Genomic DNA, 23,970 nt, shown 5'->3' on the forward strand with positions numbered 1-23,970 from the left:
AGCAACTGTCAAACTGGTACCCTCAAACCTGTCCAACAGGAGTGTCCCAGTCCAATCATGTTAGCATATATGTTAAATAAGCACCCCCAAGATGCCCAGGTATAGGGGAAAGGAATGAGGCAAATGACGGCATTCAATGCCCTAGTCAGCAAACAAGGCTAAGCACTGGGCATCTCTAATGAGTCCTTGTGGCCGCACCTCTGCTCCTGGCTAATAGGCAAAGAAGGAGTATGGAGTCTTGATAGGCAGAGCCTATCTACTCCTTAAGCAGTTTAGGTTTGCAAACCGGTGATTTGATCAAGTCACTAGCTCTAGGGAGGTTGTCGTCCAGGAATGAGAAGGCCTCCCTCTCCTGTTTTGTGCCAAGACGTATGAGGTCAGTGGCACAGGTTTACAAATCAAAGTTTTCCTTATCCTAAATTGATGATGCAACCAGATCTACTGGTTCATCAGCACTGAGAGGGTTTTCCCTGCATCTGGTTTCAAAGCCAAGTATTTCTATGCTCCCGCATGGATAGTTAAGATTGATAGTTAGTATCAAAGAATTAGTATCTGCTTTGATGTTATACTCCTCAGAATAGGATTTAAAATTGGTTACATTTTTACAGGAGGTATGTATGAGTGTGGGGTGTAGATTAAAGGTGAATATCTACTATGTAAGGTTTCCGAGTCGACTATCGTCGTAGTCGACGTTCTTCATCCGATGCGTGCGTGCGTGCTCTATATATACTACTAATCAGACGACGGTGTCACTCTTTTGTGTGTCCCGTCTTAATGGTCGTTCCTATTCTCTACATCCCCTCCCCCCACCATGTGACCACACTACCGTCGTTTTGTGGTCATGTGACTGGAGAATTCCGTGTAGTAGTGAGTTGGTCCTTGCATTTGAGGGGAAAGTGGCCTTGGTGCTCGTGTTACCCTCATGCTGCGTCGTGGGACCGGACTCGTCTGCATTGGCTTGTGGTTGATCGGATCTTGGTCCACCTCCATATCTGTTTCTGATGTGTCACAATCAGCTTCTTCCACCTCCATCATCTCATGCATGTTGCACGGTGGTTTGCTGTCCTCCCTTCTAGTTGTTTGGGGAGGTGGTTGATGGGGTTGTTGAGTGGGTGGATACTCCGGCGTATCCATGACCGGTTTGATTTTCCTGAGGAAACGGCGATTGCGTAATGTGATCCTGCCGCTACCATCCAACCGTATCCTGTACTGCCTGTTACCCATTGTCTCGACGACTCTCCCAGTTTTCGCCCATCGTCGTGGATTTGGTCCCTCCTGATTCTGCACCTGCACAGACTCGCCGACTCGGAGCTGTTGGAGGGGGCGGCTGTGTATGTCGTACTGTTCTTTGTTAAGTACGTGCCTTTTCGCCATCGCCCTCTCTCTCAAATCTCTGGTCTCCGTCCAACGCTTGTGGATGCAGTATTTTTTGCGAAGTGCGGGGAGATGGCCCCTTACTGTTCGACCATATAGTATTTCCGCCGGCGACAATCCAAGGTCCTGACTGGGCGTATTCCTATGAGTCATCATCGCCCGTGCTGCCCGATCATGATGTAGGTGTCCGTAGCCATCAACGCAGTCCATCAGCATTCTTTTGGCCGTTTTTACGGCCAGTTCAGCTCGGCCATTACTCTGGGGGTAATGTGCAGATGATATGCGCCTTTTTACGCCCCAGTCTTCTAGGAACGATTTGTATTCTAGTGAATCGAATGGTGGCCCTCCATCGGATGATATTTCCTCCGGCGCACCATACGTGCAAAACCAAACCCTCAGGGCGTTACACACCGCTGCAGCCCTTCCTGATGGTAGTGGTGCGACCTCAATCCAACCGGTATATCGGTCCGCGTATACCATGTAACTTTTCCCGTGCATATCTAGCAAGTCAGTGACTGTCTTTTGAAATGGGAACTCCGGGTTTATGGGTGGCATTAGTGGTTCCCTAGGCTGGGATGGGGCGATCGAATTGCAACTCCGACATTGCGCCCTTGTTTGTCGGATGCTGGCGTCTAAACCAGGCCAAAATAACCGTTGTCTGGCGTTAGCCAACATACCATTCGCCCCTTGATGGGCGGAGTGTAATGCCTCTAACACCTCGGCTCTAAGCCGTTTTGGTATCAAAATTTTGTCCCCTTTTATGGGTACCCCTTCCAAACAATATAGTTGGTCTGCCATAGGCCAGAATTGCCGGATTTCTGGTGGTAGTTCATGGCATGACCTTGGGAACCCGTCTTGAATGTATGACGCCAACGTTCGGCACTCCTCATCGGTGGCTGCAGCTGCGACTATCCTATCCCAGGTGATCGCTCGGAACTTGGGGTCATGTGCGTATGCAGCTATGATGGATGCTTGTATACTCCCCTCGATTTGCTGGGAAGTGTCAGTGCCCTTTAGTCTGCTGTGTCTTGACGGCGCCGGGTATCGGGATGTGCAGTCCGGTGCTGCGTTGAGTTTCCCGGGAACATGCTTAATCTGGAACCTGTACATCCTTGAATGAGAACAGGCGGGGATTTTTTATATTCTCCAGGATCTGATCCGAGAAAATTTTCACTAGGGGCTGGTGGTCCACGGTGACCAATAGGTCTGGGGATCCCAGGATGAACATCCTACAAGACTCCAAGCCATAAATCAGCGCTAGAGCCTCCCCCTCTATAGGGGAATAACGAGATTCTGCATCTTTCGTGAAGCGAGACCCGGCCAAAATCATCTTCCAGTGGTCCTTACCACAGTTGGGACCTAATTCCGTTGGGCATTGGCAATGCTTCTGGAACAGAAAATACCCAATGCCAACCTTACTGAAGTCGGTTGAAAGGCAAGTCGCTCTGTTCATATCGAAGGTTTTCACCCCTTCTTCGATTTTCTGAACGATATTCCTCTTCGACTCTTCGAAAAGTCTATTCAATGTGTCATCCCAGTAAAATTTACGGTTCTTTGTCCGCAGCAACTCTCGAAAAGGGGCCATTATATCAGCCTGTGCAAATGTATACGACACCTGGTTAACTAAACCAAACCAGGACCTGATACCAGTAATGCTTGTTGGGGTCGGGAAATTGAGAATAGCCTCCGTCATTTTTTTAGTTGGCTTCACGCCGTCCAAGGTTATCACAAAGCCGGCAAATTCAACTTCATCGTCAGCAAATTGAAATTTGTCAGGGTTAAAGACTATCCCACTTTTACCACAATGGGTAATATAGTCCACAGTATGCCAGAAAGCCAATTCTAAGGACCTGTCCCATAGGAGTGTGTCGTCTATGCACCGGGTCTTTCGAGGCATGTCAACTGTGATGTCATCGAACCGGCGCGTGTACCCGTCCCCGGATGCGTGAAAACCCTGGGGAGCCCTAAGATACCGATAACGACCCCATTCCGTTATGAACGTGGTCGCGTCCCGAGCTTTTGGGGAGAGGGGCAGACTATGGTACCCATTCCATGCGTCCAAGACAGTCTTTTTGGTTTGGGCAGGCACCATGGACACCTGATTAAAAGGGGACGGTGTGTGATGAGTCTCTCTCATCGTTGTTGCATTCAATTTTTGTAGGTCTACCGTCCTTCTTGGTGACCCGTCTTTCTTTGGAGCGACTACCATCCTCGAACACCAGATCGTAGGTGTGCCTGCTGGTACCGGTTCGATAATACCCAACGCAACATCTCGATCCAAATCATCCTTTACCCTTTTCTTCCAGTGATGAGGGACTGGAATGAGTGTGTGTATGGCCGATGGTTTTGCCCCCGGGGTAAAAGTTATATCCAGCGGCCTCCCTACCATGACTTGTAACGGTTGATGGGGGTAGGTGTTGAATGTGCTGGACTTAAAGTGTTCACGTAACCACTTCTCTAACCGTTCCCTATTATCTCCAGTGGGGGTAAACGGGATCCTCGCTGGCTTGTCCGGGACGGATTCTCTTTTCGGACATCCACACGGTGCTGTCCCACTTTCTGAAGCCGATAAATTGGCCTTTGATACTTGATGCGGGAAGTCACGATTGATTACTCCTAGGTCTTTGAGGGCCGATTCTGACAAGTAGAATCCTGACGTGTTTTCTGAAACGTAGACCACTTGTCGCGTTTCCTTCTGACCGAGCTTAATCTGAGTCAGGACCACCCCCTTGATATCTAGGGGTTCGTCTGTGATTCCCCGTATCCTGTGGGTGGTAGGTATCAGGATCCTGCTGGTGCACCCTAATATTTTCAATATTTCTGGGCCACTCGAACACGTCTGGGCACCGGTATCTGCAATGGCCTGGATGCGGTGTTTTCGACGGCTTACTCCCTTATCCAAAGCGCACCCGAATTTAGCCTGGGACTCTGGTATCAGGGACACATCGACCATTAATGAGGGTGGTGGCTCAGGGGGACTTCTCCTGAACCCACCACTGCTCCATGCAAGGTGTGGCACTGCTGCTATTCTACCTTTTTGATTGTAACATGCCGGTGCCCCCTCCATTCTGCTGCCGAAAATATTCGATTGACGTGTGGCATCGTTTGTTGACTCCGCCGTCGACCTCTCCTGTTTCCGGCACACTCTTTGTAAGTGGCCTGTGACGCCACAATTAAAACATTTTAGCCCCCTCGCCGGGCAGTTCTTCCGCCCTTTTAACCCACTGGGGTGTGAGGTCCTCCCACACCATTCACAAGGACTATTCTGAGGGGTTTTGAGCGGCTGCTCCTTCCGAGATGGTTTTTTCTCGGTTGTTAGTAGGCCAAAAGTCGAGTGTCCCTCTGAGCCTCGTTGCAACTGAGGAGCAGACGTCTCTGTAGCTTCTAAACTAACCAGCCTGTGAAGCTTCTGCTCCACAGTGGTTAGAATATTTGCTTCGGCCAGCAATTTACACTGGTACTCCGCATTTGCCAGACCAGCTACGAGTTGGCCAGCTACCATGTCCTCCGAATAGTTTACGGCTTGCCGGCAGTTCTCGTTGGGGCACAGAACCGTGAAATTGCAAAACCGTGCCTGGGACCGAAGCTTTGCCAAGAACTGTGCGGGTCCCTCCCCCGTCTGTTGTCTGATGTTATGAAATTTATGTCTATGCACCTCCGGGTGTAGACCTTTCACTGCAATGAACTGTATATGCCTTAAGAGTTGTTCCTCTGTGACAGAATTGAGGGTTTCAGGCCCAACTAAGTCAAATAAAAGTCTATTTACCTCATTTGAGCAGGCTGTCCTTAGTTCATTGCGGATTTCCACGGGATCGGTAAGGCCGCACATTTATTTGTATCGGGCCCACGAGTCGATGAAAAGCGCCCAGTCCGCGTCGGTGAATCCATGTTCGATACGTGGCCGGTCTGGTTTCTTGGTGTTAGACCGACTCGAGGCACTCCCTCCGCGAAGCTCATTGTTTTCTCTTTGCAGATTTATTAGTTGTTGAATCAACTGCATGTATTGGCCGTCCTCGTGTTGTCCTGACGCCATTATACTCCAAAAATCGTGCAAAAGAAATTATGTTGAAAAATAAATCCTGTTCGTAGCGCCATGTAAGGTTTCCGAGTCGACTATCGTCGTAGTCGACGTTCTTCATCCGGTGCGTGCGTGCGTGCTCTATATATACTACTAATCAGACGACGGTGTCACTCTTTTGTGTCTTAATGGTCGTTCCTATTCTCTACATACTAGAGTTAAGAAAAGATCAAATATGGTTTGTGGATTAGTGACTAATTGGAAAATTATAGTATAAGGGTTAGGGTGCATTTCGAAATGTGCTTTAGGTGTTAGTTTTCATGTAAAGATAATCACCAGCACTTTATCCCATCTAATGAAAGAAAGATGTAGTTGCTAGTCAATATAGATCACTTATAATCTGGGCACAAACTGTGGTTATTAGTTATCTATTTTTTAGATATTCCATAGAGCATAAATATAGGTTAAGCTAATGCACCTCTTAGCAATAAAAATCTATAGATGTTTAGTATTTATCGATTTTGAAAAGGTCAGCGTACTAAAGTTTAGGACCGGAAGCTAAACCCTCCTCTAAAGGTACATGCAAAGTATGTGATTTTATATCAACTTGGGGAGAAGAGCAATTGTTTTTTTGTCCAGTTGAAACAGGAGAGATGATATAACTTACAAGAATACAGCATTAATAAACAATATAGATATACAGGGATTTGGGGAGGATTTAAGAGTATAAGGATTTTCAACGTTTATCATGCAAAACAGACAGGCAGGCGTCTTGGAGGCAAAGCATTATCCCTTTAAAGCAGACATTTAGAAATAACATTTGTGCCAGTTATTTTAGTAACATATATCAGTAACAATATACATGTGGCTTATATTTAAACATTACACTTAGTCATAGAATGATAAATTATGATTTCCAAAAAGAGGAAAGCAGTATAAGTAAATAAGAACAGGAAAACAGGTTTGGTGAATAAACAATAACTTAATTGCTTCCTAAGCACTGGTTTTTACAATTTAGCAGTGTTTGTATGGTTTTGTGTGGAACCTCTTTATGTAGATCTAGTCCCACCATTTCTTTTGTTTTCTTTGCTTTATATTTTCTTACACATTACAAATAATTATTAATATCCTATTCATTTATTTTAAAACAAATTAGTTGCTAGAGCAGATTGGTTTTCTCACAATACTTGAAAGATAAAATTTCTTTTAAATGTTAGAGAGGAATCTATCTCCAATCTTGTCCTTATCTTTGAAGAATAGAGAAAAACTTTAAAGTAAGATACTCAATATCTTCATCCATGCGGGGATACAGAAATAGCTGGTGTAGAAAAAAAGCACATGGTTAACCCTCTCAGTGTGATGGACCTGTAAATCTTGTCAGATCATTCACCTAAGAGAAAGAACACTGATAACAAAACAGAGAGGGAGGCCTCCTCAGTCATGGTTAACAACCTTCCTGGATCAGGTGACTCAAACAAATTTCCAGCTTGCAAACGTAACTTACTTAAGGAGTAGATAGGCTCTTCCTATCGCCGACTTTCACACTTCTTCTTTGCTTATTAGTCAGGCCAAAGGTACAATACCAGGGACTCACTAGAGTTACCCTGTGCTTGGCTTTATTTCCTGGCTAGGACACTGAACTCTGTTCCTCTATTCCCTATTTTAATTTTCTCTCTTCCTCTCAGAAATTGAGAAAATTTGCTTGCATGCCACTTGTGCTCACAAGACTTGTTTGGGCCGGTCTTGTCTGAGAGCTTGAGGGTAACTGATTGACAGTTTGTCTTGCTGTTGTTTCCAACTGTCACTTCAGGAGCTCTAACTCTTTGGTAATGCTTAGACTGGCTGCTCTCTCATCAGATGTACAATATCAGGATAGTTTCCATGTCGTGCATGGAAAGGGACCCTATCTGGTTGGCTTTCATGAGACCATACATTCTAGACTGGACTCGGCTAATGGACCACTGTGTGTGTATAAAGGCGTCAAAACAGGCACACTTTGCTCAACACTCTTCCCCTAACCTAATATTAAACAAGAAGATAATTAAATGACAACCCAAAAAATATCACGATAAAACCAGATAACCACTCAAACAAATCCAACTCGCCTCCGCCCTTGAGGCTCGCTTTCACAAATATCCTTGGGCTTAGAGGTAATATAGATGATGTAGAGTCTTACCTTTTAGTAAACTCCCCGGATATCTTAGCATTAATTGAAACAAACTTACTCTCTTCAATCCCCTTCCAACTACTTTAACATTACAGGATACCTCCCTCTTTGCTGTAAGGACTCAGATAGATGTATGCACGCACTTAGAGTCTATATTCGTAACACCCTCCCTTAAACTAGAGAAAAATCTTGAATCGGATGACCAGGCTTTTATGTGCTTTCAACTAACATTTCATCACTGCGTTGGTTACTTATATTTTCTCTGCCATTTTTCCTCAAGTCATGATTGTACCCTAATCGATCATGTCTCTGATAGTATAGATGCAGCAATCTTCTTGAATCGCACTTGATACATCCAAGTCCTTTGACAAAGTCTGCCACAAAGGACTGCTAATAAAAATTAAATTGTACGTTATAACTGAATGTATACTAAATATAATTAGATCCATCTTAGACAATAGAAGCATACAGGTTATCATTGATGGACATACATCCAAGCAGAAAAAAATTAATGAGGGAGTGTCACAGGGGTCGATCCTTGGACTATTATTATTCGTGATATTCAAAAACGACCTCGCTGATAATATTGTGTCCTAGATGCGTATATTTGCTGATGATACAATGCTATATAACATGCATTAAAGAAGAACAGATGTACATAAATCTAAGACAATGGCAGAATTGTTAGAAAATGACCTCCAGACTATAGTCGAATGGGGGCGTAAATGGATGGTAACATTTAATGCTAGTAAAACTAAGCTGCTCTCCTTTAACAATTATAAGACGCCTCTCGAACAGCCTATATCGATGACAAATAACACTCTACCTGAGAATTCTACCTTTAAACTCCTTTTTTGGGACTATTTTACCATATTTTACTTTGTGGGCAATATGAACTGGAACAAATACATAGAGGACATTGCAAAGACTGCTGCAAAGATGCTAGAAGACTATTCACACCTGAGAGTATCCCGTACCTCTACAAGGCCACCATTCGCTCATCCATGGAGTATTGTTACCACATCTGGACTGGTGCATCTACCACTAGCCTCTCCATCTTGGATATGTTCCAAAAAAGATTTGTCAATCTAATCTGTCCCACTTTATCAACTAAGCTCCAGCTCTTGTCTTATCGTCACAATGTTGCATCTCTGTGAATGTTTTAATGGAATGTGTTCTGATGAACTCGTTGCACTTGTACCCCGTACATATCCTCAACAAATCCGTTTAGCAATAAGATCTCACCGCTTCACTGTTGAAGTCCCTAGATGCCAAAATGCTTTTTATTCTAATAGTCTCTTCCCTTGAACAGCTAGACTTTGGAATTCCCTTCCTGTTACCTGCTTTCCTGGTTGTACTGATATGCAGAAGTTTAACTGTAACATAAACCGACATCTTGCTAATCTTTCCTAGGCATGATCCCAAAAAGCAACCTTTTTCGTCCAAGTGGTGATATGCCTTGTTAGGAGTTAACATTAAATAAATAAATAGAGGTGGTAGAGTGTATATGTGAGTATATTTATCATACAAGTGAATGTTAAACATAAAAAATGATATACATGAAAAGTAATTATAAAATGCTGAATAGGTGTGGGAGGCTGGTATATGGATCTGCAGAATAGATTTACACATAGTGGTCAAGGAGTCGGGAGTCAGAGTCTAAGATATCAAAGGAGTCGGAGTCAGCATTCTAGGAATTCAAGGAGTTGGAGTCGGAGTCGGACTTTCACTATCCGACTCCGCAACCCTGATATATATATATATATATATATATATATATATATATATATATATATATATATATATATATATATATATATAAACATCATGAATAATGCTCAACAACATAAATAAATAAATAATGCTCAACAACATTAAAACATCATAATGTGCAACAATGACAAAATAATGCTCAATAACAATAAAATAATGCTTAACAACAACAAAGCATGATGAATACTCAACAAAAACAACATAAACATTCCTAAACAACAACAAATTAATAATGCTAACAAATAACAAATCATTATGAACAATTCTCAACTGTAACATAAAAAATAAGCCTCAACAACAACAACAAATTATCATAAATAATTCCCAGCAACAACAACATAAATAAATAAATAATCCTCAGAAAAAACAAATCATCATAAATAATGATCAACAACAACATAAAAAATGCTCAATAACAACATAAATAAATAAATAAAATTCAACAACATAAATAAATAAATAAATAATTCTCATCAACAACAACACCAGCAAAAATAATGCTCAACAACAATAACATAAATAAATAAATAATCCTCAGCAAAAACAAATTATCATAAATAATGATCAACAACAACGACACCAGCAAAAATAATGCTTAACAACACCAACATGAATAAATAAATAATGTTTATCAACAACAACAACAACAACATAAATAAATAACTAAATAATGCTATGCAACAATAACATGAATAAATAAATAAATAATTCTCAGCAACAACAACACCATCATAAATAATGATAAACAACAATAACATAAATAAATAATCCTCAGCAAAAACAAATTATCATAAATAACGATTATCAACAACAACAACAACATGAATAAATAATGCTCAACAACAACAAAACATAAAAATTGCTATGCAGTATAAATAATGTTTAACAACAACAACATAAAAAATGCTCAACTACAACAACATTAGAAAAAATTTACTTTCGGAAGTTTTCTTGTAATTATCTCCTTTGAATAAATTTAAAATACAGACAAACAAATAAACAAACAAAAAGTGACGCATATATAATAAGTAGATATTCTATGTTTTACATTTTTTTTATCTCTTTTGCAGCTTATCAATCCTGTTGGAATTTTTTTGTACCAATAATTGTGCATCCCCCCTGTTTACTTTTATTATATTTTTATTCTCGTTCTTATATTTGATTTTCTGTATTTCGCATCTTTTATGATTCTTAGTTTCATATATTTTGGCTTCATACTAAAGCTAGCTCCTTGATGACGTCACGAGCCCACCACGAAATTCGTCCTCTTTTGGAATTCCGGCGATATGGAGAGTGAACGCAGATTCATTGCCTGGCACAGAAATGGAATTTTGACAAGCCTCCTTCAAAGAAGAAAACCCAGCAAGAATACCCCGGACGCATTGAAAGCAAACTTCTAAGGACTTATTTACGTGGCTACGGTTTGCACGTAAATGGAAGGAGTGTAAATTTTTAAAAGACTTTAAAATAAGACAAGAAAAGGGCACATGCCTGACCGCCATCTGTGAGTACGTTCCTAAAATTTATTGCCTATGAGAGAGAGATTAGGAACTACCATTAGAATTATATTGTATTCATTCATGGATACGACATTTTCAATATAAGAACCAGCATATTTTTTTTTCATTATATGTTGTTATCTTGGCGTTCTTTGAATTTAATGCCCGCAAAGGGAAAAATTTGCAACCAACTTTATTGTAAATAAAATCTCTTCTTTGTTTTGAAACAAGACCTTTATATTATTTTTTAACAACCCCCCCCCCCGCCTTTTTTTATTTCATGCTTTTATTTTTTTTTTTTCAGGCTAGTTATTTTCACGGCGAATTTATCTGAAGGAGGATAAATTTCCGACAATCCCATTTGTGCCGTTAAAAGTTGAAACACTACGATTAATTGTATAATTCAATTCAATTTAATTTATTTTGAAAAAAGAAAACAATTGTGCTTCAATTGCCATGTAGGTTGGTAGAAATTTACACAAAATAGGATACAGTAGCCCAATACCTGTTCAAATTCATCTTGAATTCTTGCACTGTTGGAGCATTTATTACCTCCCTTGGAAATTTATTTTAAGGTTCAAGGATCCTGGTTGAGAAAGCGGCCCTCCTTCAGTTCAATCGATATCAGATCTTTTCTTTCTGGTGCAGGAGTGAATAGGGGTCCTGATCTATATCATAATGCCCATCAAGGAGAGTAAGTCAAAATGAAATAACCAGGTAATTGTCGACACTTAAGGAAGAAAAAATTAAGCTTTCTGAGTTGGCTTTCCTGGAGTAGATCAGATTAGCACTATATCATTTGAGCAGCCAGTCTTTGAACTATATCCAGCTGCTGGATATCACATCTTAGATATAAAGAGCAGAGGCCTGGACACCATACTCTAACAGTGTTCTAATGAAAGAGACATAAACAGCGAGAAATATTTCAGGAGTGTGTTTGCAGAAAGAAGGATGAGACATAGAATACTCCTTACTGTGTTAGCAGCCTGAATGCTATATTTAGATGGCTTGAAGGATATGTTGAACAGAAGACCAAGATTTTTTGTCTCGTTCACCTCCTTGAGCAGAGCAGTGTTCCTTTTTAGTTTTTGTTGTTTTTTTTTTTACCTAAACAAAGCACAATGCCACTAAGTTGTAAGAGGCTACTATTTCGGACCAGATTTGCCAGGATACTATGTAGGGAGTTGGGCAGCGAGATGTTTGTTCACATTACACTTGAACTTCTGCATGTCAGCACAGTCAGGGAAGCAGAGGCCTGGAAGAGAATTCCAAAATCAAAATAAATTATTTTACATGCATAGACTTTGCTATTCTTCATGTCTTTTGATAAGGTCCTATCTTTTACAATGTTATTGGACAATGGAGATAATGCTGTGCTTCAAATACAGGTATCAACCATTTCAACCTTTATCGTTGAAATATGGATAGGCATTAAGACCTTTTTATAAACAGAAGTTTAAACATGAGTCAGATAGTTTTCAATGTATACATCTATGAAGTGTACTCGAGTATTCATTGAGTGACGTGTATATGCTTCATTGGACAATTTATGTAGGAGTCCATAAAAGTCTTATTTGTCTGTCAAAGCCTTTTTTACTTGCAAGGGCCAGAATTAGCTTTTAAGGTTATACGCAGATCCGTTAGTAGGGAAGAAAGATAATGGAACAAAGACAGTTTGGTAGAAATTTACACAAAATAGGATACAGTAGCCCAATACTTGTTCAAATTCACCTTGAATTGCTATGCAGTATAAATAATGTTTAACAACAACAACATAAAAAATGCTCAACTACAACATTAGAAAAAATTTACTTTCGGAAGTTTTCTTGTAATTATCTCCTTTGAATAAATTTAAAATACAGACAAACAAATAAACAAACAAAAAGTGGAATATTCCTGAGAGACTAATTTTGGTTTGGTTTGGTTTGGTTGTTTTACAGCATATCAACCTTTTTCAGGTTATTTAACGCCGAATCCAGTGAAATAGTATTCATGTTGCATTCGGTTATTTTGTAGAAGGTTTTTATTTTTCAAGCTGTTTGTATCTTCAATCACTAGTTTGTAGTGTTTGGTTTGGTTTAGGGTTAGGATTAGGGTTTGGTTGTTTTATAATGGATTTTATCGCTTTTGTTACCTGCCCTGCAGAACATGAATGAGTTTTACAATGGGAGAAGAAAAAGGTTACAGCATTCATGTTTGGTACATTTTAAGTTAAGAAACCGGTCAGGAAGTGAAGTGGGGAAGATAAAAAGAGAAAGGGAAAATTGGAAGAAGGAAAAGGAAGAAAAGGTGGGTTGTTGTCTTTGTTTTTGGTTTTGCAGGACATAATTTACATTTTGCAAAAGGAAGTAGAAAAACAAAAAGCATCAATGTTAGGTGCATTTCGTTTCAGGATGCCAATATCTTCAGACAGCCTGATCTGGTAGCACCAGACTAATTTCAGGCTACAAAGGTGTGCCGGCTGGATTGTAATGCATGTATGCGTGTTCTTTTTTCTGGAAGAAGAACAGGAAAGATGGATAAAGACGATGGGTTCAGATTTTCATATGACACACTGCCTTTCTCTGACTTAACTGAAAGAAACTGCTAAATGTAGTTTTTGTCCAATGAAGAGTTGTTATGCAAATATCACATTTACTGAGCTGTTACTCTCAACAGCTTAAAAATACTTAATTATAACATGTTCTTTAATAGCTACTACCAAATTATATTTTTATGCAAAATCATTGAAAAACTAGCTAAAACTTGAAAAAGCAATAAAACTTTTAAAGCCCAAACTGCTTCAAGAACACTTATTGGTTCCCCGACAAAGGAGGGATTGAACCTAATAATTCACCCCAGTTTGTCTGTTTTTCTGTTCGTTTGTTCACACTTTTCTCAATAACCACATCTTGGATTTTTAAAACATTTTGCACAAACATTAGTCATGGTGAAAGTGAATTTTTGCCAGAATGGATTTTCCGAGGTTATTCTGCTTGCCTCCCTAAGGGGCATTATAGCGGTAAAATTTCCCCCAAATCATTCCTCTGTCCGTTTGTTTGCACTTCCTCAATAGTCATGACTTGAATTTTTTTTTTTTTAAATTTTACACAAACATTAGTCATGGTGAAAGTAAATTTTTGCCAGAACGAATTTATTTTCTTGCGGAGGGAGACCCTGCATGCTCCACTTGTTTGTAACATTTTCACTAATAATTGCTTCCAAATAGATACATTTGTAAAATAATAAAGCGTAAGAAATTCTGCAGAAATAAGCAAGCTTTTTATTGGACGGTTTCTCCACCCACAGAATTATTTTAACCAATCAAATTGCATGTTATAATTAACTGCCGAGAATGTTCTCGGCACCAAAATTCCTTTTCAGACCAGAATCCGAGAAAATGTAGTATTGGGAACACGTGAATTATCACTCGAATCGGGGCAGCGAGGATAATTTGCTGCTTTGAAACGTTTCAAATGTCCAAATGTCCAAATGTGGAGCGGAACTTTATCATTACAATTACCAATGCCCTTAAGTAGGGCAAATTTATATTTGCACGCTAGTGCTTCAATTTAATGTCTGTTAAGACGAATTTAAGGTCTACTGTTTGACCTGTCATTTGTCTGCCATTGGACAGATTCTACAAGGACTCCTTGTGTATCCCCGCCTCAACATATCCAACCTGCGCACTACTTCGTCAACAGGAATTCTACCCAGCCTTTATCGAAGACGAACTATTATTCCCTTCGGGAATGTTACCAGCCCAAAGTGGCAGATAGCTGAAGATGATGCATCTTTTGCAACTTGGACCTTTTTTTAATAAAATTTACGTTGAAGTTTTAAGATGAGCTTGTTGTAATTTCTGATTGGTTTTCTTCCATTCTGCTGAGGGCAAAAACCTTGTGGGAGAAATCTCACAAAAGAAAAGGCTATAATTTAAAAAAAAAAAACTTAGACAATATTTGATAATCAAACTGCTTAAAAAACGATTTCTTGAATAATTACTATTAAATAAATATTTTTGTAAAATAATCGAAAAAAAAGTTAAAGCCAAATTTGTAAAAAAAAAAAAAAATTAAAATTAAAAAAAAGGCCAAATACAATTTGTGAAAGCCAAACTGTTATTAAAAATAGGCCAAATTCGCAAATTTTGGCCTTAACGCGGCCATCAAGAATTATCTCTTGGAGGCCTAGATCTGGCCAACCTGGTGAACACTGCACCGGCTGAATACGCATGCGTCTGGCGAGATTTGTTATGGCAGCCGTGTGTCGTGTTGGATTTTATCCACCAAACAATCTTAACACGGCTGCCGTTCCCCTTTTTGTAATAATATCGGTTGATTCGTGCAAGAATTCCTTTTTCATCTCTGCCTGACAAAGCTATCCTTTTCTCTCTTGCTCGACAGCATCTGTATCATTTAAAAACATTTTTTTTTTTTACTATTTCAACAATAACAGCGCACGCAGGGTCAGTTTAGTTTTAAGTACATCTTGTCAACGAGTTTTTTTTTTTTTTAATTCTGCTTTATTTATTTATTTATTTATTTGGAAAGCAAATGACAACTAAAAAATATCATGTTTTCGTCTCCAATCTTCTCACTACCCAACACAAGAAGAAATATTTATCGATGTTGACATTTTTTTTGTTGTTGTTGTTATTTTCTTGTCCTTTAAATTAAGATTTTCGATTTTTAAATTTCACCGTTTTACGTTATAAAAAAACAAAAAAAATATAAGATTGTGTATATAATTAACTAAAAAAAAAAAAAAAAAAAAACATTTAATTTAAAATTTTAATCGTATAGTTTTTCTTTTGCGGAACAAAAACACAAAGGGAACAAAAAAGCAACAACACCGTAAAATGAAAACGAGGCATTAAAAAAAAAAAAAAAAAAAAAAAAAATGAAATTCTGAACAAAATTCATGGATTAATTTTATTGGTTTAGTTAATCCCGAAAGGAATTTAAAATAAATAAAATTAAAAAAAAAAAAGGTAATATAAAAACAGACGCTTTTTTACCTCTTCTGTGGAGTTCTTTTACACGAACTACAGCTGCTCCATAAACTGATGTTCAACTTTCTATTTACGAAAACAAGCTTACTTCGTTAAATAACTAACAACTTGCCTAAATGTTGGTCTGTTTTCGTTTGACGCAACCAGCGATGCGTGGTAAGTTTTAATTTTTGTTTACTTTTTTTTCTTGCCCCCTCCCCCATTGTTTTTTATTGCATTTATGTTTTTGTTTTGAAGTTTACACTTAAAAGGCAAACGTGTACGATACCGCACAATAATCACCCCAATTTGCGAACGAAATTGTTGTTATGTTCCAGGATTATTATCCCACTTCTAACCGAGACTAAAGTGAACGGTTTAAGATAGAGGATGACCGAAAAGACCCCCTCATTTCCCTTCCCCCACCAGTTTTAATAGTCTTGTTCCGATATATTTTGAGGGGATACTTATGCAGAAATATATACCGTGCTATTGTTTAGATAGGATTTTCAAGCTAAATTAAATTTTTACTGCATCTTTTGTTTATTAATATTTCTGCTAACGTTAGATGAAAGTACCGAATTAAAAAAAAGAAGGAAAAAAAAGGCCTTATGCAGAGAAGGTACCGTGCTGAAATAACGTTATTTAGAACCCCATTCTTAACATGGGGAGGGAAGGGTATTTTGTAACTATTCTGTACTTTCACTTAATTTAATAAACAAAAATATCGTAAAAATTAGGTAAGTTTCTTCTACAATTTTGGGTACTCATGCACTTATTGATCCGTGTTGAAATAATTACGTTATTTTGAAAACCATTCTTAACATGGAGACGGGAGGGTGTTGTGTACTTTCACCTAACAATTTAATAAAAACAGACATTGTAAAACTTTAACTAAAATTGAAAATGCTATTTTAAAAATAGCGCGGATCAATAAGTGCACTAGCATCCAACTTTGTTTTCGGTATTTTTTAACGATATGCTCCAGCGTACTATTGTTGCATACTGGTTATATTTTAGAAGGGATGACGTATAAAGTTGTTGTTCGTGTTAGAGAGAGTCTTAGAGTGTTCATGTTGTGTTCTGATATCGCGTATATATATAAAGAGAGAGAGAGAGAGAGAGAGAGAGAGAGAGACAGTTCTGTATATATAAAGAGATAGGGTAAATGTTAATACAAGAGAGCCGAGAACATGTAATTCAATGAGAGGGGAATTTATAGATAGATAGACCGAGATATAGTTTGACATTTATACTTTTGACAGTTCTGTGAATGTTTTTATAACATTGACACACATATTTCTTTACCTATTTTTGAGATGATTTTCACAAAGTTCTTATAATATAAATTAACAATACCTTTTCTGTTGAATAACATAACACGAAGACGCAGATACAAAAAGATGGTGATGTTGTTTATTCCATTTCGACCGGTCAATGGCTTTGCATTAAGGAATTCAAGTCTTTACATGATTCTTTCTTCTCCCCTTCACTTTCAAGGTTCTATGTCAGCTCTATCTCTGACTCCTCTTCTCTCTTCCTGACTGACTCTGACTAAAGCTCTCTATATTGAGAACACATGACGTCATTGCATGCCCAACACGTGCATATCATACTCTTGGCCTGACATGCTTCCTCTAACCTAATTTTCCTAACCCACTTTGCAAATATGTTTAATATTTTCCATTGTCCATTTTTAAATTCCTTATTTTAATTTCATTTCTTTAACAGAAACAAAATTACATCATTACATTTCTTTTTCAATAAACAGATATCTATTTTATGTGAACTCAACAATGGTAATTCTACATTCCATTTTCGATAACATTCTGCATTTATTTTAACTTATGATCGGAATTCTCAATTCCAAATCTAGCTTCACAAGTTTGAATCCTCGGCTATCCCATCTCAAATTTACTCACTTACAAGAACAGATGGCTGTTCTTCAACACTATAAACACCCCCAACCACCTCATGTTAAGAACGAATTTCGGAGGTTGGGGTGTTTATAATATGCTGGGGCACGTCGTAAAAATTGACCTTGTTTTCTTTATTTGTTGAGACTTCAAACACATCGCTTAAGTAAGAAAAACATTAGATAAGTGAAAATGGGATTAGGATAGACCGAGATTCGAACTTTGTAAGCAAGGTTCAGAAATGGAATTTCGCATTGTTCAGTTTCACATAAAATAGTTTAGATATGTTGTTGTAAAAGGAATTTTGATTGTTCAATTCTTTTTATGAAAACTGAATTAAAATAAGGTCAGCTAGAGAAGAACGAGCAATAGCAATTTAAAAACATATTAAAAAATAAGTTAGGTCGAAAAATAGGTTACTGAGGATTCTTTGTCTGCAGAAATGGTTTGGAAACATGTGCAAACCACGCATGTTTAGGCCACGTGGGTCGACCACATTGACACACACATATGACGTCATGGCAGAAATGAATTCTCAATATGGGAGCTAGTTCAGTCGAAGAAGAGGAAGTCGGGGCAGTCAGATAGAGAGAGAGACAGAGTCCAGAGTCGAGTTGGATGGAGACAGAGCTGACATCAGGAGGGTCCCCTTTTAGAAGCGAAGGGTTAGAACATTAAACATGTAGAAACGAGTTTTAATTCCTGGATGTCATCATCATATTTTTGTAACTGCAGTCTTCATGTCGTCATTCTATTATTAATGAACTTTGTATAACCCATCCTAAGTAATGTGTCCCCCCCCTCCATCCTAAGTAATGTGTCCCCCCCCTCCATCCTAAGTAATGTGTCCCCCCCCTCCATCCTAAGTAATGTCCCCCCCCTCCATCCTAAGTAATGTGTCCCCCCCCTCCATCCTAAGTAATGTGTCCCCCTCTCTGTGTCCCCCTCTCCATCATAAGTAATGATTCTTCCCCTCCTGTGTTACAAGAACTGATCAGCCCCTCTCAGTCATCTAATCTATGTTAAGAATCTACAGAACTGTATAATTGTATCTCTCACAAATGTCTCTGCTCTCTCCTCATCAAATGAATGTCCCCATCCTATCTCTTAAAAAGACCCCATCCCTATGCAACACCGTCTCAGCACATATGCAAATTAAGTGTGCGCATGCTGATGTCACAGATACGAGGAGAAAAAAAAGAAAGCATGTGGTCGAGCAAAAAAAAAAAAGTTGCATGCTGGGAAAGATGGATGTGTGAACACAAGAACGAGAAAGTGCTAGCTATGACCGGTGTCAGATGATGGTGGTGATGGTGGGGGGAGAGACTTTTAAAAAGCGCATGTTATGTAACAGAGCGTTGCAAAACACTTTTGAAAGATAATAAAATGCATTATTGTTGGAAGAACCACAAATAAATGCTTTTTTGTTTGCACTTTTAAAAAAAAAAAATCAAAGTTGGAGTTTTCTTTTTCTTTGTTTGTTCCTTTGCGACTCTACCAGACAATGTGTGAATCCAAGAAGTTTGATACGATTAAAATATAACGGCCACATTACAGTGAGAACCCAAACAGTTTTTACACGCATCAAGCTTTCCTACACGTTTAAGCCTTGAACAGTAAGATTTGCAAGATATAAATCCCAGGTTATTCCCAGAAGTGCTTTTATTAGGGTGAATTTCCTTATTTTGGAAGGATTCCCTTGAGTTAATGTTCACATCATGACGTTTAACAGGCAAAATGACGGACGTTTTTGACACACAATTTTCCTCTCTCTTTTAGGCAAGCAGGTACAGTGGTAATGAACTTGATAATTTCAGGCACAATTTCAACAATGGTTTTGATTGAAGGAGCTTTACATGCTTTGGGACATTAGTTTCTTTCAAATCTTGGCAGGAATCCTTATAAATAATACATGAGCAACTAGCTGTCTGAAAGATAACCTTCTTTAAAAAAAAAAAAAAATCTCCATTGAAGAGTCGATCTAACTTGATCAAATCAGCTCTGATACGTTCTACATAATTTTTCAATCACTCGAAGTTTGCTAAAGGAAGAATGTCTTAAAAAATTTTTATCTCTTATATCATTGGGATTAAAAAATCTATCCATGAGCACATTCAGAATCCTTTCGTAATTCTCTGACATGATATTGGTGGGAAAACCTTTAAGCTTGTTTCTGAGTTCAACATTTATCCGCTTCGTTGGTCAACATTGACGTGTAAAATTCCAAACATTTCAGGAATGTCCTGAATTCAAACTTGTTCGAGGGGGAATTGCTTTCAAGCACTAAACCTTGAATCTTCAATCATACCATTAGAGTTTTTATAAAATTTTGTTGTCACATTCCCCAATTAGAAACCGTTTCCTTGAACTTAACCAGACTCTTCTGGATTCCCTCCACAAACGTCAAATCTTCCTGGCATATCTGGTCCTGGATATGACCTTAAACTATATCCAGTGGTGAGGCCCCAGCTTGTGGGCTTTGGGGAGTGTGGAGTCACCCTTTAATTACCATTGCTCCCAGGTCCACTCTGACCCGGAGTGGTAGTACCTGTTAGGGTCCCAACTATGGGTTGAATAGAAACTGACGTGAAAACAACAAATATACTCTATTAAAAGAATTTTTCTTCAAAATCTTTGGATTCGGCATTAAATAACCCAAAAAGGGTTGATATGCCGTAAAACAAAAACAACCAACCAACCAATCCTGGCATATCACTGCATGCTTGTCATTTTCGCACTTAGCCAAAAGCTGATCTGTTATGTAATCACTGGACAACATCGGGTAGTAAGCATTTATTCATTTATCGGTTTATCCATCTATCTAATTGTTTATCTATTTAGCAAAGTAAACAATAGATTGAATCGTAGGAAACGATTAGTTGAGCGAGATACAGGTGGAGAAAGGATCAAAGGATCATGCTGTGACATGAATCAAACTCTGTGACCAATCAAGTTGCACCAGAAGGTATGCAAATGGGGACCGAATCTGACATGTCAAGGGTTCCAGTTTGAAGAAACTGAGTTAATTTTAGTGAGTTTGTTCTTAGATGCCGAAGAGACAAGATAGGGCAGACAGGCTCCCCATAAGGGGGTGATGGTTTCCAAATGGAACCACAAGCAAAGATCGTCATTCACTCCAGTCTGCTTGTGACAAAATGCCTGGGAGTGAAGAAAGAAAATATACAACCATTCGTCTTGGGTTCCTGTCTTGCATGCATCTTTGTTGTTACAGAACCAGCTCCACCAAAACATTGACGAATCCTCCAGAGGCCCAGCAGAAGATGGGTATGTCGTTATGTATATGTTATATGTTCTGAAACACACACACACCCACGCTCAGAGACAAGATGAGCGCAGCTGTTAAGACAGACACTTCAGAGACTAAACCATCATGGCCTGATCAAACAAAGAGCCAAACAAATAGACAAATAAATAAGAACAAGACCATTTTATAATATTCAGATTTTCAGTCCAGTAACCATCTTTAGATTCTCTTGTAGATATATATTGGCTTCATTCAATTTCGTGATGGTTGATTCAATTCTAAGTTTCTTTACCTTTGGCTTCCCTTTGACTTCCTTCTTTTGACAAATTAACCCAGAAAATTAAAATAAGCTCAATCTCCAATTTATCATTTATTTTTATTCATTTATTTATTTTTTTAACGTACTAATATTTAACAGTTCAAACCTGCAACTAACTTGAACCAACCCGATACGAATAAACAATTAAATATTGAGGAACCTTATATTTATAATATAATTTTATGATATATTTTATTTAGAATTTTCCAAAAACAGACTGTTTCAAAAAGAATACGCCAAAATCATCATGTGATGTATCTTAACTAAACATGGAATTTGCATTTAGATTTCGACACAGTGAGTGAACTGTTGCTAGTGGTTGTAGCTAGATGAGTGATTTTTGTGAAAGGTTGGCAAAGGGAGGGGGGGGCTATAGATTGAAGCTCGTTGAACCAAGCGAAAGAGAAATTCAAGCACTTGCACTTAAAGGGGCAATCAGAATCTTAAAAAGTTCTTTTGGTTGGAATTTACGAGATAACAGGTGAATGCCCGCCATCTAGTAGGATGCCCTATCCCCAGCGAAAGCAAAATAAAATTGAAAAAAAAAAAGTTAATATGAATATTTACTTCTTTGTCATCCTGTTTTTAAATAAGCACACACACAAAAAAATTATATACCTTAGTACTAAACTATGACAACAGCATATTCTTTTCATTGTTTTGATTCTCGAGTACACATCTGACACAGTTAATCAAGCGAGAACCACATCACTCTATTTAAAAGCATATAAAATATACACTGATATACATTCGAGAGTCAAAACAAAAGAATATGCTGTTGTCATATCCCTACTTATGATATTAAAGTTGATTTTAGAAATTTTGCTGTAAATTTTTTTTTTTCTTTTTTTTCCATCTTTCTTTGCAGTTGTCGTCCTAGCGTGAGGGTTCAGCTACCAAATGTACTTGTCATGGCGGAAGACATCGTAAACCTGAACGTTGGTGGTACTCATTACTCTACAACACGATCGACACTTTGCCGTTACGCAGACTCCATGCTCGGGACCATGTTTAACGGCTCCTACCCAACAACCATTGACAAAAGCGGTTTCTACTTCATCGACCGGGACGGCGTCATGTTTCGGTACATATTAAACTTTCTTCGCTCCAAGAAACTCTCGCTTCCCATAGACTTTAAGGAGTATGACCTGCTTCTGACGGAGGCAGATTTTTATCAGATAAAGCCCCTGATCCAAGATTTATGTAAACTCCGGGAGGATCAAGCAGACAAGGAAGGGGGCGTCTTTTTGGAGATCATTGAAGTGAGAACAGGTTCCACGGCAACTATGCCCACAAACAACTCAAGGGTGAAGACTATTTTATCCGGGCGCAAGGATGTGATAGTATCCCTGCCAGCACATCTTATTGGCATGGAGGCCCTCGAAAAATTACAGACTAAGAACGGGCTTGAATTTGCTGAGATAGAGTTGAACGGTAGCAACATCCGTTTGCGGTTGGGTGAGTACCTAAAAAACTGTGGCTGGGGAATGGTGGACTCGCAGTTGTCGTCGTCGTCGGGTTACGATGCGAAAGCTCTGATGAGCAGTTTGATTATCGAACAGAGTTACAGAGACCGTTGGTGCTTGCCTTCACGCCGGAAATCGCAAGCTTTTTGACGCACTTTCTTTTCTATAGACTTGCCTCTTGGCTTTCTCTGTATGACAATGTTTGTCGTCTTGAGAGAATTCTCCAAAGAGTTTTATTTAAAGTATTTTTCAAAGACAACAATATAAGTATTACCATCTTTTTTTTTTTTTTTTTTTTTTCAACAAATTTATTGAATATGCACACACACACACACACACACACACATGTGCATGCACAAAAATGTTTGAGGAAAATTAAGGTAAAAATTTTTAAATGCAAAAAAAAATGTAAATTTAAATTTCATTTATTTTGTATTTAAATTTAATTTTTCCCTGTTGACCATTTTAAATTACATTTGTTCATATAAAAAAAAAAAAATACATATATATATATATATATATATATATATATATATATTATATTGGAGGGCACAAAATTTAATTAGGTCTCTATATATACAGACCAAATTCATTTTTAAACATGATAAAATAGAAAGAATGAAAGAGCTACCTAACCAGTTCTGAATCTTGCTTAAGAGCTAAATTTTGAATTGTAATTTTTAACTGTGATTTAGTTATGAGTGAGGTTTGAAACCAGTTAGGTAGCCCATTCATTATTTTTATTTTTTAATTCATCATGTTTAAAAATAAATTTGATCTCTATATAGCCATAATATATTTATTTCAAAGACCACTATACATTAGTTTGGTCATCCATTGATACTTTGTTTCACAGAAATACTGGAAACTCAGCCTGCAGACCCCAAAATACCACGTGTAATTTCTCTAATATTAAATAAACTCCATTGCACACACACACACACTCACACCCATACATGCACGCACACATATATATGCAATAGAATGCAGATTACCAGCATTTTTAATTTTCGATTTTTGAACAATTATTGAAGCTCAACCATGGCTTTGATGAGATCACCATTTTGTTTTTCATTCTAACTCGACAGGCTTTGCACTACCTTTATTTTGAAGTAAAAAAAAAATGCTTTAAAATAAGTTGAAACATAAAAAATTTATTCAGGTAGGTAAAAGAGTAACTTAGCTGGTCTTTGGTAGCATT

The 23,970-nt window shown here is 38.3% G+C and overlaps 1 protein-coding gene across 1 annotated transcript; it reads left to right on the plus strand.

Moving 5' to 3' along the window:
• The first annotated feature begins 15,055 nt into the window (after window positions 1–15,055).
• On the plus strand, window positions 15,056–23,268 carry LOC145252564 (BTB/POZ domain-containing protein KCTD21-like). The gene is made up of 2 exons (XM_080112133.1): window positions 15,056–15,980; window positions 22,172–23,268. The coding sequence occupies exon 2, from the start codon at window positions 22,215–22,217 to the stop codon at window positions 22,917–22,919; it is 705 nt and encodes a 234-aa protein (XP_079968259.1). The 5' UTR covers window positions 15,056–15,980; window positions 22,172–22,214; the 3' UTR covers window positions 22,920–23,268.
• Window positions 23,269–23,970: the final 702 nt, after the last annotated feature.

This window comes from Euprymna scolopes, chromosome 29 (genome assembly GCF_053919585.1).
Source record: "Euprymna scolopes isolate OS-2025 chromosome 29, ASM5391958v1, whole genome shotgun sequence".
NCBI lineage: Eukaryota > Metazoa > Mollusca > Cephalopoda > Sepiida > Sepiolidae > Euprymna > Euprymna scolopes.

What these genes read in the sequence shown, in the direction of transcription:
- LOC145252564 (XM_080112133.1), top strand. Translation starts at nt 22,215, where the DNA reads ATGGCGGAAGACATCGTAAACCTGAACGTTGGTGGTACTCATTACTCT.